Below are 15,011 nucleotides of genomic sequence, written 5' to 3'. Positions count from 1 at the left end.
CAAGACCTTGGAAGATCACAAGCAACATCTGAAGGAGGTTCTTCAGCTGCTGAGGCGTGATCACTCAAAAGTTAAGCGATCCAAGTGTGCGTTTGGTCGACAACAGCTCGCATATTTGGGGCATGTGGTCAGTGCTCAAGGGGTGGCTACAGAACCAACCAAGATCCAAGCAGTTCAGCGCTGGACAACACCTGCCAATGTCAAGGAAGTGCGTAGCCTCTTGGGGCTTGCAGGGTACTACCGCCGATTCGTGCGCAATTTTGGCATCATCGCGAGGTCCCTATTCCAATTACGGAAGAATGGGGTCCCATTTGTTTGGACACACGACACCGACACAGCTTTCCAACTTCTCAAGCAGCAATTGATATCGGACCCCGTTCTCGCCCTGCTAGATTTCTCTATGTCGTTCTCTATTGAGACCGATGCAAGTGATAAAGGAGTGGGAGCAGTCCTCCATCAGAATGGGCACCCTATCGCATTCATGAGTAAAGCTCTGTCCCCTTGCTACCAAGGCCTATCAACATATGAGAAAGAATATCTCGCGATCATTGTAGCGGTCGACCAATGGAGGCCATACCTGCAGCACTCGGAGTTCACAATTCATACGGATCAACGCAGCCTTATTCACTTGGAAACACAATGGCTCACGACTACCTGGCAGCAACGAGCTTTTACTAAGCTCTTGGGACTGAACTACACTATCCGTTACAAGAAGGGGAAAGAAAACTCAGCCGCAGACGCCCTGTCGCGAGCCAACTTCTCTGAATCACTAGCAACCATATCCTGTTGTAGACCAGCGTGGCTCGAGGATATTGCAAGCAGTTACAACAGTAATCCCCAAGCCCAACGGCTGCTCGAACAATTGGCGGTCCGCGACGATCCCAAAGGAAGATTCTCATTGCACCAGGGGCTCCTTCTATTCCGCAGCCGCATTTGGCTCGGAGGAAGCACTGCCATACAACAACGCATATTGGCGGCGTTTCACGACAACCCTATGGGGGGTCATTCAGGGTTTCCGGCCACATATCGTCGGATACGCCGACTGTTTGCATGGCCCTAGATGAAGCTGCAAGTGCAACACTATGTCACGGCGAACAGCACCGGCGGCTACCTACTTTCCCTTTCCCTTGTTCTTGTGTTCATCCTGCACCGAAGAACTCCTACCAATTCTTGTAACCTCCTGTACCTAAGCTACTACTTCAGAGAGCTAAACCAAGAGAGGATCAGTGTAATCTAAACACTCGCCGGTTGATGGGTTAGCCAGCGTGACAGCACCACCTGGCTCCCTATCGTCGCAGAGGCATACGAGGCCGTTGCACGTGGCGACCACGTTCACCCGTATGTAGCGCCAGGCCGTGGTGTCGTCGAGCTCACGCCACAGCTCTGCGCGGCTGCCCTCCAGCGACAGGAAGTGTACTCCGTCCAACAAACCCGTGCTCTCAACGACGAGGATCCTGTCGCGCCTCCGCATGTCCACCGCCGAGCGCTCATTGATGGTGTCCTGCCATAGACGGCAGACGAGGCGGATACGACGGCGGGCGTTGGTGGGTAGCCGCGCCATGATGTCCGTCAAGACGTCCGTGGGCACATCGAACACCATGGCCTTGAACCCTTCATGATGTTGTATTGTTCCGCTCATGAATCAAGTTTAGGACCTGGCAACAGAAGAAAGACGACGACGAGGATGTTGTATCGTTCCGCCAATACCAAGGGTATGTTTACCTGATTTCATAGACTTTTTATTACCTAAATAGCTACCATGATCTATACGGATCCGTTTGTAGTACGTTCGATTTAGTGAAAGCTGAATAAAACTGTTGCTTATTAATTGTTTGGTGCGGCATACAAGAGTATATAAGAGGGTACAAACCGACTTGGGGTAGGGGTACAAAACTGAATTGGACTAGAAGTCGTATACCATAATGACTACTCTAACATCCCCCCGCAGTATCAACGGCAGGCTCGACAACGTTGAGACTGAAACAGATATCTTGAAACGGCTTAGTAGGCAGTGCCTTGGTGAAAATGTCAGCAAACTGAGCCGTAGAGGGAACATGAAGCACCCGAACCTGACCAAGAGCAATCTTTTCATGAACAAAATGAATATCAATCTCAATATGCTTTGTGCATCGGTGTTCAACTGGATTGCCGGTCATGTAGACTGCCGATATGTTGTCACAGTAGACAATGGTGGCCTGCTCAATAGGCCTGTGTAGCTCAGAGAGTAACTGCCGAATCCAGATTGTATCTGCAACGGCATGTGCCACGGCGCGATACTCAGCCTCGGCCGACGAACGTGAGACTGTAACCTGTCTTTTCGAAGACCAAGAAAAACACAAAAACCGGAAGTGGACCTTCTAGTGTCAGGACAACCAGCCCATCTGCATTAGAGTATGCGGTAAGCGAGTTTGGAGAAGAATTATTGAGGTGGAGACCATGATTGAGAGTTCCTTTTAAATACCGAAGAATGCGTTTAACATGATTATAGTGAGGAACCCAGGGATCATGCATATAGAGACATGCTTGTTGAACAGCAAAGGAGATTTCAGGATGAGTACTGGTGAGATATTGGAGAGCACCTGTGAGGCTACGATAGAGATTAGGATCGGAAAAGGGTTCACTGGTAGCCGAAAATTTAAAACTAATATCGACAGGAGTGCGAGATGATTGACAGTCAAGCATACCAACACGATTAAGAAGATCAAGAATATACTGACGTTGGGAAAGAAAAAGGCTGGAGGAATCTCGAACAACAACAATGCCTAAGAAATGATGAAGGAGTCCTAGGTCAGTCATAGAAAATTCAGATCTAAGAAGAGAGACAATATGATCTAAGAACTTTTGAGAGGATGCGGTAAGAATGATATCATCTACATAGAGAAGTAAATAGGCAGTGTCAGAAGTTTGATGATACACAAAAAGAGAGGTGTCGGAGAGAGATGGAGTGAAGCCTATTTTTGAATGAAGGAGTAGAAGCGTTGAAACCAAGCTCGTGGGGCCTGTTTAAGACCGTAGAGATATTTCTGAAGAAGACATACATGAGTTGGAAAGGATGGATTTTCAAAACTCAGAGGTTGCTGGCAGTAGACAGTTTCTTGAAGGGAACCATGGAGGAAAGCATTTTTAACATCAAGTTGATGAATAGGCCATGAAGAGGAGACAACAACACTAAGAACGGTGCGAATGGTGCTAGGTTTAACAACAGGAGAAAAGTTTTCTTCGTAATAAATTCCTTGTTGCTGAGAAAAGCCACGACAAACCCACCTGGCTTTATATCGTGAGAGGCTCCCATCGGAGTGGAACTTTTGGCGAAAAATCCATTTGCCAGAAACAACATTTGTATTGGGAGGACGAGGAACAAGTTGCCAGGTGTTGTTTTGAAGTAAAGCATTATATTCTTCTTGCATGGCAGCGGCCCAATTGGGATCAAGTAGAGCAGTTTTGTAATTCTTTGGAAGGGAAGTGAGAGATACGGAGGTATGAAGGTTTAGGCGGTCTTGGGGTTGATGAAATCCTGATTTGGCCCTAGTACGCATGCGATGATCATTAACCGGGGCTGCTGTAGGAATAGCACGAGGGGGTATGGTGGTTACTGGTGAGTCCGGCGCATCGGAAGAGTCGGACGAAGGAGTAGGGCTGGGTGGTGGAGTGGGAGCAGGGCTGGGTGGTGGAGTGGGAGTAGGAGCCGGGGGTGTTGGGGAGGGAGCAGGGGTCGAGGGTGTTGGGGACATCTCGGGTGGGGTGAGGTTAGGGTTGGGATCAGCTATGGTGGGTGTTAATGGTGGTGGTGGTATGTTGTGTTCGGCAGGTACGGGAGTATATAGTTGGAAAGGACGGGGAGAGGGGGTGGTTGCGGAGCTAGGGGTGTTGGATGGTGTAGGAGTGCGTTGTGAGGAAGGAAAAATGTGCTCAACAAACATGACATGACGAAAGACATAAACGTGTCCGGTGTGAAGGTCGAGACAGCGATAGCCTTTGTGCTCGTCAGAGAAGCCGAGAAAAGCACATGGGATAGAGCGTGGTGACAATTTATTTGCAGAAGTGGCGTAGGCATTGGGAAAACAGAGACGGCCGAAAACACGAACCGCTAGTCGGGGTGGGAAAGAAAGAGGAAATAATAGGGTGTATTTTTGGGTTTAGTTTTAGAAGGTCGAATATTTAGAAGGAAGGTGGCCATGTGGAGGGCTTCAGCCCAAAACTTGAGAGGCATAGATGATTGAATGAGGAGAGTGCGAACTATATCATTGAGGGTGCGAAGAGAACGCTCGGCTTTACCATTTTGAGGGGAGGTGTAGGGACATGAGAACCTAAGCAGGATGCCATGTTGTAAGAAGAAAGTACGATTTTTAATGTTATAAAATTCGCGACCATTGTCACATTGGATAAAGCGAATTGGGAGGAAGAAGTGAACAGACACATAGAGTTGAAAATTAAGAAAAAGAGAATGGACCTCGAATTTGTTGCGTAGAGGAAAAGTCCAGACAAAGTGAGTGAAATCATCTAGGATAACAAGGTAGTATTTAAAACCCGAAACACTTGCAATGGGAGTGGTCCATAAATCACAATGTATTAATTCAAAGGGATAAGTGCTACAAGAACTAGAGGAACTAAAGGGAAGACGCACATGTTTGCCTAATTGACATGACTCGCAAAACACAGAATTATGAGAATCCCTATTACATGGTATGGTAAATTCACTAAGCATAGAAGCTAAGACGGCAGGGTTGGGATGGCCCAAGCGACGATGCCAGAGATCGACGGAGGCCAGCATGGATGTTGGAGGGGTGGCGGCAGGAACTCCATTAAGAGAATAAAGATCTCCGGAGCTATTGAAGCGAGCGATCTCGGCCTTGGTCAGGTAATCCTTCATAGATAAACCAAAAGGATCAAATTCAGCCGAAACTAGATTGTCGCAAGTAAATTAGCGAACAGAAATAAGATTTTTAATGAGGGCGGGTGCAACTAGAACATCGCGAAGTAAAAGAGGTTTAGTGGAAGAGGGAAGTTGAGCCTGACCAACACAATATATAGGAATAGATGATCTAGATCCAAGGGTAATGGAAGGGAAAGGAGATTTAGTGCAAGATGATAACCAATTACTAGATGCAGACATATGACTAGAGGCCCCTGAATCAAAGATCCAATCCGTACCTGAGTTTCCTTGTGCAGCAAAGTTATTCATGGCCTGGAGAAAAGCAGCTTGATCCCAGCTCGGCGTCGCAGGTGAGGGTGGCGTCGGGAGCAGTGCCGGCGGATACGATGGTGAAGGCAGTAGGGCCGGCTGGGGAGTGTAGTAGGTGCCGCTGTCGGTGGAGTAATGACCATAAGGAGCATACATCAGGACGGCGTGAGAGGCATTGGCCGGCTGTGGTGGTGGTGGCGTTGGGAGCAGGGCCGGCTGAGGTGTGTAGTAGGCGCCACCGTTGGTGGTGTAATGACCATAAGGAGCATACGTCAGGGCGGCGTGATAGGCATTGGCCGACTGTCGGGGGTTGAGAACCCGGGAGCACCAGTAGGCGGCCGAAGGCCGGGTTGCCAGGCACCTGAGTATGCCGGCGGAGCACCGAGGGCGGACGGAGCGGACCAGGGCATGGGCCATGCCTGAACGAGCCCTGTCCAAGGATCATCAGGAGGCCGCCATGCAACCGTAGATGGAGCACTGGTGGGTGGTGCAAGACTCGGTGCTGGTGATGTCGTAGGTGGAACCGAACGAGTCGATGGTGGCCTGTAGATAGGGTTTTTGCCGCGGTAGTTTGGACTAGGACGCCACCCTGGGGGCGGTTGAGCAGATGATGATGCGGACGACCCGGCGGCAGGAGCCGGCATCGAAGGCGGTGCAGGTGTAGACGGCGGAGGAGGACGAGCCGCAGCATGAAAGACCTTGGGGCGAGAGTCCTTGCAAGCTTGTGTTTCCGCCGCGAGTTGTAGCAGGGAACGAACTTCAGCGAAGGTAGGAGGAGGCCGTATCATCGGTATAAACGAGGCTTGCTTGTCAAAGTCTTCGCTGAGGCCGACGACGACGATGTTGATTAGCTGTGAGTCGCTGACTGTATCGCCGAGTTCGCGGAGCTCATCACCAATGGTCTTAACGCGCTGGCAGAACAGGTTCACCGGGGCGTCTCCTTGCACCATATTGCGAAGCTCGGTGTGGAGAGCGTTTTTCCGAGCGTCGGTGTTGCTTTGGAAGAGCTGACAGAGGGAGTGCCAGATGTTGGCAGCGGTGGCACCGTCGTGGTCGAGCATGTTGAAGATCTCGGTGGTGATGCGGGTGTAGAACCACTGGACGATCGCGAGATCATCTTTCAACCATTGCGGATCGTCGGGGAGGGGAAGACAGTTGGCGGCGACATGCGAGCGCAGGTTGCAGCGGCCGAGGTGGAGATCGAAGAGATGTCTCCAATGGTAGTAGTTGTGGGCGGCGAGATCAAGAACTATGGGGATGTAGGGGCTGACGTTGGAGATTGTGTCAGCAAGAGATATTGGTGCGGCGAGGATGGGTGCAGGGTAGTTTTGTGGATCTATGGTGAGGGCCGAGAGAGAAGCGGCCGCGGCGTTGGCAGCCTTGGCGATGAGCGCGGCCCGACGCTCGAAGTAGCCGGGCGGCGGCGGCGGCGGTGGCGTAGGCGGAGCCATACCCTCAACCCTGAGACCGGTATCTGATACCATGAAAGCTGAATAAAACTGTTGCTTATTGATTGTTTGGTGCGGCATACAAGAGTATATAAGAGGGTACAAACCGACTTAGGGTAGGGTACAAAACTGACTTGGAATAGAAGTCGTATACCATAATGACTACTCTAATATTTAGGACCTGCCAACAAAAGAAAGACGGAGACCGAGCCAGGGACTCCGCCCCTAATTTGACGCACCAGTTTGGACATCACAGCGATTTTTTTCAGTTCGCTCCCTCAACTTCTTAACTTCGTTTTTTCATAATGCACGAATTATTATTTAACTATTATATGATTTTTTCGTAAATATACTTACGTTTTTTCAATTTTACAAGTACTTTAAAAAATACGTGGTCATTTTATAAAATAATAAACGAGTGCTTTCGAAAAATGTGTGATTTTTTTAGAAAAATGTATAATTTTTAGAAAACTTTGAACGAACAAATATGCAATCCATAATTAATTTTAAAATATGTACCATGCATTAAAGATGTTCATCATTTATCCAAGATATGTGAACTGTGTATTCAAACTGCACATGTATTTGCAAAAATATTCATCGAGTATAAGAAAGCAAATTCATGTACAAAAACTAATGTTCACCGACTATTAGTGTACGAACCTAACATGTGAAGTAAAAAGGAAATGGAGGGAGTATTGGTGTGCACCTACTAGGCCGACTTCATAGAGATTAAACCCTTTGAGTCGAAGAGTCATGTGACGAACGTTTATGTGCTCACCTGATCCAACTCACCAAATCATGCCGCTTTAACAATGTCAATGTCCTTTAAGATACTAAGCCATTTGTGGTTCATGTCCGCCTTATGGGTGGCAGCAAGAATATCCTCTCACGGGAAATATTTCGCTTGCAACAGATGTGCAAAGGGGACTCCGGAGCTTGTGGGGGCCACCTGCAGGCTTGTCTTGCCAACATGGCGAGATTGAACGAGTGCAGGTCACTGAACCGAAGCCCACCATCCTACTTTGGCAGCTTCATCTCCTTCAAGCCAACCCAGGTGAATCATGTGATCATCATCCTTCTATATATGACCACCATTTTTAGGTCATCCTTAATTATCACATTTTGGTCAACATACCGTGGATAACTAGTAGTAATTAATTAGTGCATGTAAATATAATCATGGCATTTCATGAAAAACTGCAATCAAGGCATAAATTAAGAATATCATAATTCATGGCACAAATTAAGAATATCATAATACACACCATAAATTAAGAATACCATAACTCACGGCATAAAGTTAGAATATCATTACTCGAGTATCAAAGTAAATTCTAAGTAGTTAATCAATGCGTCAATCAAATCACATTACTATATAACAAAGCCAAACGCCAACGACCAATTCATATGTCACTACGTCGTTAATTAATGATCTAGCTAGTTAAACAATCTCCATCGAGAAAAAGTCTAGCCAACAATGGCCATCGGGCTCCGGCCGTCCTACCTCTGCCTATGCACCTCCTTCCTCCTGGTGGTCGCCTTAGCCGGCACACGGCCGGCGGCTGCCCAATGTGAGAAGACGGTGGCGGCGGTGCCGGACTGGTGCACAAAGCAGTTCTTCAACGCGGCCTCCTCGGGCGCCAAGGGGGACGAATTCATCACCCATGAATGTTGCCTGCTGCTCGGTTGTGTCCATGAGTCAAACTGCGACAGCATCCTCCGCGGCTTCTGCCCGGCTCCGGACGCCGATGAGTGCCCGGTGCCACCCGTCGCACCAGCTGTGTCGACAGGAGCGGCTAGCTAGCTAGACGTACATATTTTACAGTGTCCTAGATGAATAACCGGCCCGTGTACTTGTTCGGCGTGCATGGTTGCAATGGATATTTTTTTCCGGTGTGATCCATTTGATTCACATCTGCATCGTTGTGTTGATGCCATCTGTCTTCGCTGCTTTCCCTGGAGTAGTCAAAGAAGCTGCCATCAGTTGTCTTGCTTATTTTCATTGGAAACCTTACTAAAAACAGTCACAATGACAATTTCCATGTTCTGTCAGCCTACATAGCCACGTTGCACTCAAAAGGCAAGTGCAAAATCCCTGGAACGAAATGACACGTGGACTGTAATGTGGCTCTTGTTAGTTTTAGAAGATCGTTCGTCATTAACAGAGGAGAAAATCGATCAGATCTGAGTAGGTAGAATCCAGGAGGACGAGTATTTAAAAACATATCATTCTTGGGGTTTGTGTCCCTCTCAACCAACACTTTCTTAACAGTGGCAAAAGACTACCCCATTTATTTATTTATTTATTTTTGCAAAAAATTAACAGATGCGTTTGATGACCGGTTAAGATGATTTAAGCGTGTTTATGATAGGCGAGTCAGACCCGTCAAGGCTAACGTGGCAGAAAAGTCAACTCCGCTTATTTTGACCATTAAGTTGACAGTTACAACTGATGGGCCACACACATCAGCACCAACCATCTTCTTCCTCCTTCCCTCCCTATCTATTTGACAAATACCTCATCTGCATCTAAGGGGAGCAGGGGAGCTTCGGCGACGCGCCGGTTACTAAAGATGCCCACGCCGCTCCTGATCGACCAAGATGGTTCACGAGACCTCTCGCACTTACCGCTCTAGCGCACAAACAGCATGGAGCAGGGGTGAAGCCAAGATAAAAGGCCACCAGGGTCAACGCGAACATGTAGCACAAATTAATGTATGCCTCAAAAACAAAGAAGCAATAATAAAGGGCTGAAAATTGTGTGCCTCGTATTAAGTAAGATGTCTATAACTAAATCTCCTTCTCATCCCGTGTCTCAGGCACGTCACAGATATCTCTGAACCTGCAAATCTTTGTTGCCGAGAATGGTTTTGACTTGATTAATAAAACAGCTAAAATTAGGTAACTGTGACATAGACGGTGTTCCCCAAGTTTTGATACAACTCAAAGACAACTCAAATACTAAAACGTGCGTATTACTACGTATTACTAAACAGTAAAACTAAGCTAGCTACGCCCACTCACAGCGATTCAACATTGTCAACCGTCGGATCCATGAACAAACGCACCAGATCCACAAGTCGTCCACAGCACCACTTGCGCCTCACTCGCGCATAACCCGCCGTGCGAAACAACCGACTACCGTAATCAGGGCCGCTGCTCCGCAAACCGTATTGGGAGCTCTCTCGTGCACTGGGCCGTGACACCTGACCAGCAGATTGGATGGCCCAATAGAAACATCGCTCCAGAGTCGTAAAATTGCGACCTCAGACCATTGGCGGCAGATTCATGGCGATGGCACTCGGCTGCCCCCTTCTGTAATTCTTGCTGGTTGTGGAGGTCCCATACTCCTCGTTTGCCTCGATCTCTCCACGCCGGATTGCAGGCTGTGGTGACTATGGGTGGTCCATTTTCACAACATCCAACCCTAGGCCCGGCGGACGGGCCGCCGTTATGTTCGGGCTGCTGCTGGTGCTGGTAAGTACATGTGCAACGCTCTCACCACCACCCACCTTGAACAGAACACGAGTGCAACAATATGCCCGGGCTCCTGTACCTTGTTCGTGGCTGCTGTTTGCTAGATGTCTCTTAATATGTGATCCATCCTGAACTCTAGCACGTAGGAAGTGGCAAGAAATTTGCTGCCAAATTCGTGGTTCAAATTCTTTCATTTAGAATCCTTGAAACTCATCTTTTTTTATAATAAACACTTGCAACCCATCTAATCCTATTATTTGTATCATATTGATATTGCAAAAAAAGCTATTTCAAATAGTGATTTATTCATGGGTCTTTCCCATGTAATTGGCCCATGGTCGCCCAAGGTTCAGGCTCATCAGTATTAGAAATTCCACATCATTAAGGCATGATTTAATATATTCTTTAAATTCTCAGTCTGATACATTTTCATCTAGCCTTCGAGGGTGTCCACGTATGTCATAGAGTAAGGATCGTGTTTCTTACATGTACTCTAGACTAATATCATCTATCTAAGTACCATTTATGCTTGCCCATGTTAACTTGAAGCTTAAGATATTATGCCCTTAATAATGATACAAGAACTAAATATAAGCTGTTTAGGAATGGTTACAGGCTTTATGGGTTTATACCAACTAATCTCGAGTAGTTCATTGGTGCAGTCGCCATGCGCGAAGTGCGGCATCGCAAGCTGCCACGGTCCGTGCGCCTCTATGACGAACCGGAGACTCCACCTCTCGTCCACCTACAGGGCCAAAACCGTCATCGAGCCACCGTCGTCGCCCACCGCGATGCCCATCATCCTGTGCACCTTCCCCAGGCGAGTGTGGGATGACTTAGTCGGAGCCATGAGGGGCCCACAAGGTACTTGGACGCGCCCAAGTGCCTTGCTGTCTCCTCGTTGCACATCCGGTCTCATCCCGAAGCTTGCAGGGTCTCTCTTGTCTAGAAAGAAATCGTCAAAAAGTTTCGGGGTATTTGAACTTCGTTTGGTACCGATTTCCTGAAAAACCAAAAACAGGCAAAAAACAGAAACTGACACTTGGCACTAAGTTAATAGGTTCGTCCCAAAAAATGATATATAATTTCATATAAAACATCCAAGGTTGATACTATAATAGCATGAAACAATCAAAAATTATAGATACGTTGGAGACGTATTAAGCACCAGGCTTCTTCATTTTGATAGAACACATATGCTGACCTGGTATGGTTCACTGGTGCTGGGCGTGAGATCGGACTAGACGATGTCCTCTCCGAGGGCGACAGCTCGGGCATGGGGTTCCAACATGTCCCTTGTCGATGTCATCCATGGAGGGCACCTGATGTTCGGAATCAAACAAATGAATAAATAAGGCAATCTGAGAGAAGGAAGGAGAGGAGGGGAGAGGGATCAAGGGAAGGGAGAACCGGAAGACCACCACCACACATTCAATATAGTGAACAATAGACTTTCTGTTCTTAGCAAGTTAAGGAACTCACGTAAAGACATGAAAAAAAAGTAAAATCACCACAATCAAAAGATTGTGGTGGCCAAAAGACCACCATGACAGACAACAAGACCACATAATAAATCCATGAATGATAGGCTCGACGGCCAGCAACACAACCGGCCACGGCTCGAGAGCCAGAACCACAATTTTCAGCCAATCCATTGGTATCGCGCTGCGAGGAATAAGAAGAACAAGTTGAACAGGGGCACAGAGACACGGAGAACAAGGACTTACAAGAACCGGAGATGTGGTAGGCATTACCACCTTGGTTGCAGCCAAACCATTGTCATTGTGTTGCGGGGAAGCCGAGGTATAAGCGTGTAATATTTGCATATACTATGGATAGCCCAAAATTGTCAACCTGGCCAGGACGGACGAAGGTGAGCAGAACATCAGTAGTGCACTCCAATCGAGAGGGCCAACCCATAAAATTCAAAATCTCAAAGGGCACATGAAGTATGTTCTGGAATCAGAAATGGACACACATTGTCGCAGCTATCTTACAGTGGGTTCTTGAGCAAACATCTCCCTTGGTATCAAATGACCGCCCATTGTCGCAGCTATCTTACGGTGGGTTCCAGATGTTGTCCATGCAGACCACAATCTGCATCCGCTCCTTGACTACCTCCCAAGCTCCGCGCCGACGCTGGAGCAAGCGCCGACGCAACGGCGGAGCCCAAGGACACAGGCCTACCACGAGGAGGCCGTCGCCGCCACGCCATCCTTGTTTCAACAGATTGATTTCCAAATCCATCCCCAACCATAGGATCGACGGCCTCGTCAGGGAAGGATCCGGATAATCTTTATTCAGCGATGTCATCATTGCCGTCGAAGCAAAAACAATGAACAACCTAAAAACCTAGACTACAAGGGAGTAAAAAACAATCCACAGAATCCGACGACCCCCCTCACCACCGGAGGGGAGCCGCCAGAGAACAACGTTGGAAGATCGGCCTCCCTGGCGGCGGCTAGGGTTCTAGAGCCGCAGGGACGAGAGGAAAACAACGAGTCATTTTACATTGAACCCTATAACTTGCCATGGCATGATGGCCAGCATAAGATTCACCACGTACGGCATACCCTACAATTGGCAATAAATATATTTTCACTTCGAACATCTAAATTTGTGGAAGAAAGAAAACAAGACTAGTCTGACTTTGGCATTGCCACTGCATACCCTAATATTGTCATGTTGTAACTAAAATCACACTAAATGATATGACTCGACAATGCTAAGTTGCATCACAGTTGCGATATCGAGACAGTGATGCATACCTCACTGCAAATAAAGCTCATGGAAATCTTTAGTAACCAGATTTTGTCGAAACAAGAAATGACAGAGTTGTGCGCCGGCAGAAAAAAATACTCCCTCCGTCCCATAATGTAAGAGGCTTTTTGACTCTACATTGATGTCAAAAAACGTCTTATATTATGTGACGGAGGGAGTACCTAACTGCGAGTACTTCCGGCCACGATGACGACGATGGAGGCAACAAGCTGTACGTGCAAGCTAGCCTCCGAAGCAAGCAGGCTAGCAGGTGGATCGATTCTTCTGCTCCCGTGCACGGTACACGTGAAGGTAGCTTGTACGGTTGTACTGTACCAGGTGCTAGCGAACAACACGCACGTACACCGGCCACCTTTTTTTTTTTTTTTGCTCGATCGATCCACGAGCGTGCGTAGCAGAAACGGTTTTCCTACAAGAGGTAGGATCGAAACCCACTCGGCCTCCGGCTGTACCACACGCCGACTCGGACTAGTGCTACTTCTCGATGGATCAGTGCTACTTGCTATATAAGTGCAGCCTCCAGCTTGGATCTCTCCATCATCAAACCAAGCCATCAAGCGCAGGTGCTAATTAACCAAGAGTCCAACAACACGTAAGTACGCCAGATCCATCCATCCAAGAGCCAGCGATAGAAGCTAGCAGAAGCAGATCGACAAAAACATGGGGTGCAGCATGAGCCGCCTCCTCAAGACCACCGTCACGCTGATCATCCTCGTCCTTCTCCTCATGCCCGGGGCCTTAGCCGCCACTAGCTTCGATGCCTCACGAAGCCAACAGCTGCCGCTGCCGCGAGGGACGGTCAAAGGGCCGGAGAGCGTCGCCTTCGACGGACTGGGCCAGGGACCCTACAGCGGCGTCTCAGACGGCCGGATCCTCAAGTGGAACGGCGAAAAGCTAGGATGGACTACCTATGCATATGGACCCGGGTATGATAGCAAGACATGCACGCCGTCCAAGTTCAGCTCGGAGACTGAGAATGCCAGGGAGAGCCGCTGCGGCCGCCCGCTTGGCCTACGGTTCGACGAGAAATCGGGCGACCTCTACGTGGCCGACGCGTACAAGGGGCTGATGCGGGTAGCGCCGGGCGGCGGGGAGGCCACCGTGTTGGTCAACCAGGTTGACGGTTATCCTCTGCGCTTCACCAACGGTGTTGACGTTGATCAAGTTACGGGAAAGGTCTACTTCACCGATAGCTCGATGAACTATCAAAGGTCGCAGCATGAGATGGTCACTCGCACAGGAGACTCGACGGGCCGCCTCATGAGCTACGACCCACGGACATCGGATGTCACGCTGCTCCAGGCGGGCATGACGTACCCCAACGGCGTCGCGCTCAGCGCCGACCGCACCCACCTCGTGGTCGCATCTACTGGACCATGCAAGCTACTGAGGCACTGGATCAAAGGGGTCAACGCAGGCACATCCGAGCCTTTTGCCGACCTGCCCGGCTATCCAGATAACGTGAGGCCCGACACCAAAGGAGGCTATTGGGTGGCGTTGCACCGCGAGAAGAATGAGTTGCCCTTTGGTCGTGATAGTCATCGTCTCGCTGTCAGGGTCGGTAATGATGGGAACATAGTCGAGGAGATGAGAGGGCCAAAGAAGGTGAGGCCCACCGAGATTATGGAGAGAAGCAATGGCAAGATCTACTTGGGTTCGGTAGAGCTTCCTTATGTCGGCGTTGTTAAGCGCAAGTAGAGAACTATTATAGTAGATGCATCGGATGCCTTTTTGTTTCTTGTTCTTACCACCTAATGTAATTTTCCATTTGTTTTTTTTTGTCAGACGGACTATTGTAATCCAGATTTTCTACCAGCAAATAATTATTTGTTCTTTCCTCCATATTAATATTTATAAAAGCTAAATTCTATCTATAGAAGTTGTTCTTGTCAAGAGCCATCCTGCATGCTATTGCTAGTGATAGAGCAGGGACGCACCATGCACTCATGGACTATTGTAATACACATTTTCTATCAGCAAATAATTATTTGTTCTTTCCTGCATATTAACGTGTATAAAAGCTAAATTCTATCATGTTCTGTAAGAAGCAAGGCGCGAAAAACTACGTATAGAAGAAGCACTAGACTCACCAATGATGCAGCATTTGTTGTGGCCTTCTG

General features: G+C 48.3%; 1 protein-coding gene across 1 annotated transcript; it reads left to right on the top strand.

The window, feature by feature from the left end:
* The first annotated feature begins 13,412 nt into the window (after positions 1–13,412).
* On the top strand, positions 13,413–14,739 carry LOC123066764 (protein STRICTOSIDINE SYNTHASE-LIKE 10). Its single transcript, XM_044489784.1, has one exon. It carries the CDS (start codon positions 13,552–13,554, stop codon positions 14,587–14,589), a length of 1,038 nt encoding a protein of 345 aa, XP_044345719.1. The 5' UTR covers positions 13,413–13,551; the 3' UTR covers positions 14,590–14,739.
* Positions 14,740–15,011: the final 272 nt, after the last annotated feature.

Source organism: Triticum aestivum, chromosome 3B (genome assembly GCF_018294505.1).
Source record: "Triticum aestivum cultivar Chinese Spring chromosome 3B, IWGSC CS RefSeq v2.1, whole genome shotgun sequence".
Taxonomy (NCBI): domain Eukaryota; kingdom Viridiplantae; phylum Streptophyta; class Magnoliopsida; order Poales; family Poaceae; genus Triticum; species Triticum aestivum.
The sequence above is the reverse complement of the archived record's forward strand: the minus strand, read 5'-3'. Positions and strand labels throughout refer to the sequence as shown.

Bases quoted from the DNA above. Each gene is read 5' to 3' on its own strand.
- LOC123066764 (XM_044489784.1), top strand. From the start codon at position 13,552: ATGGGGTGCAGCATGAGCCGCCTCCTCAAGACCACCGTCACGCTGATC.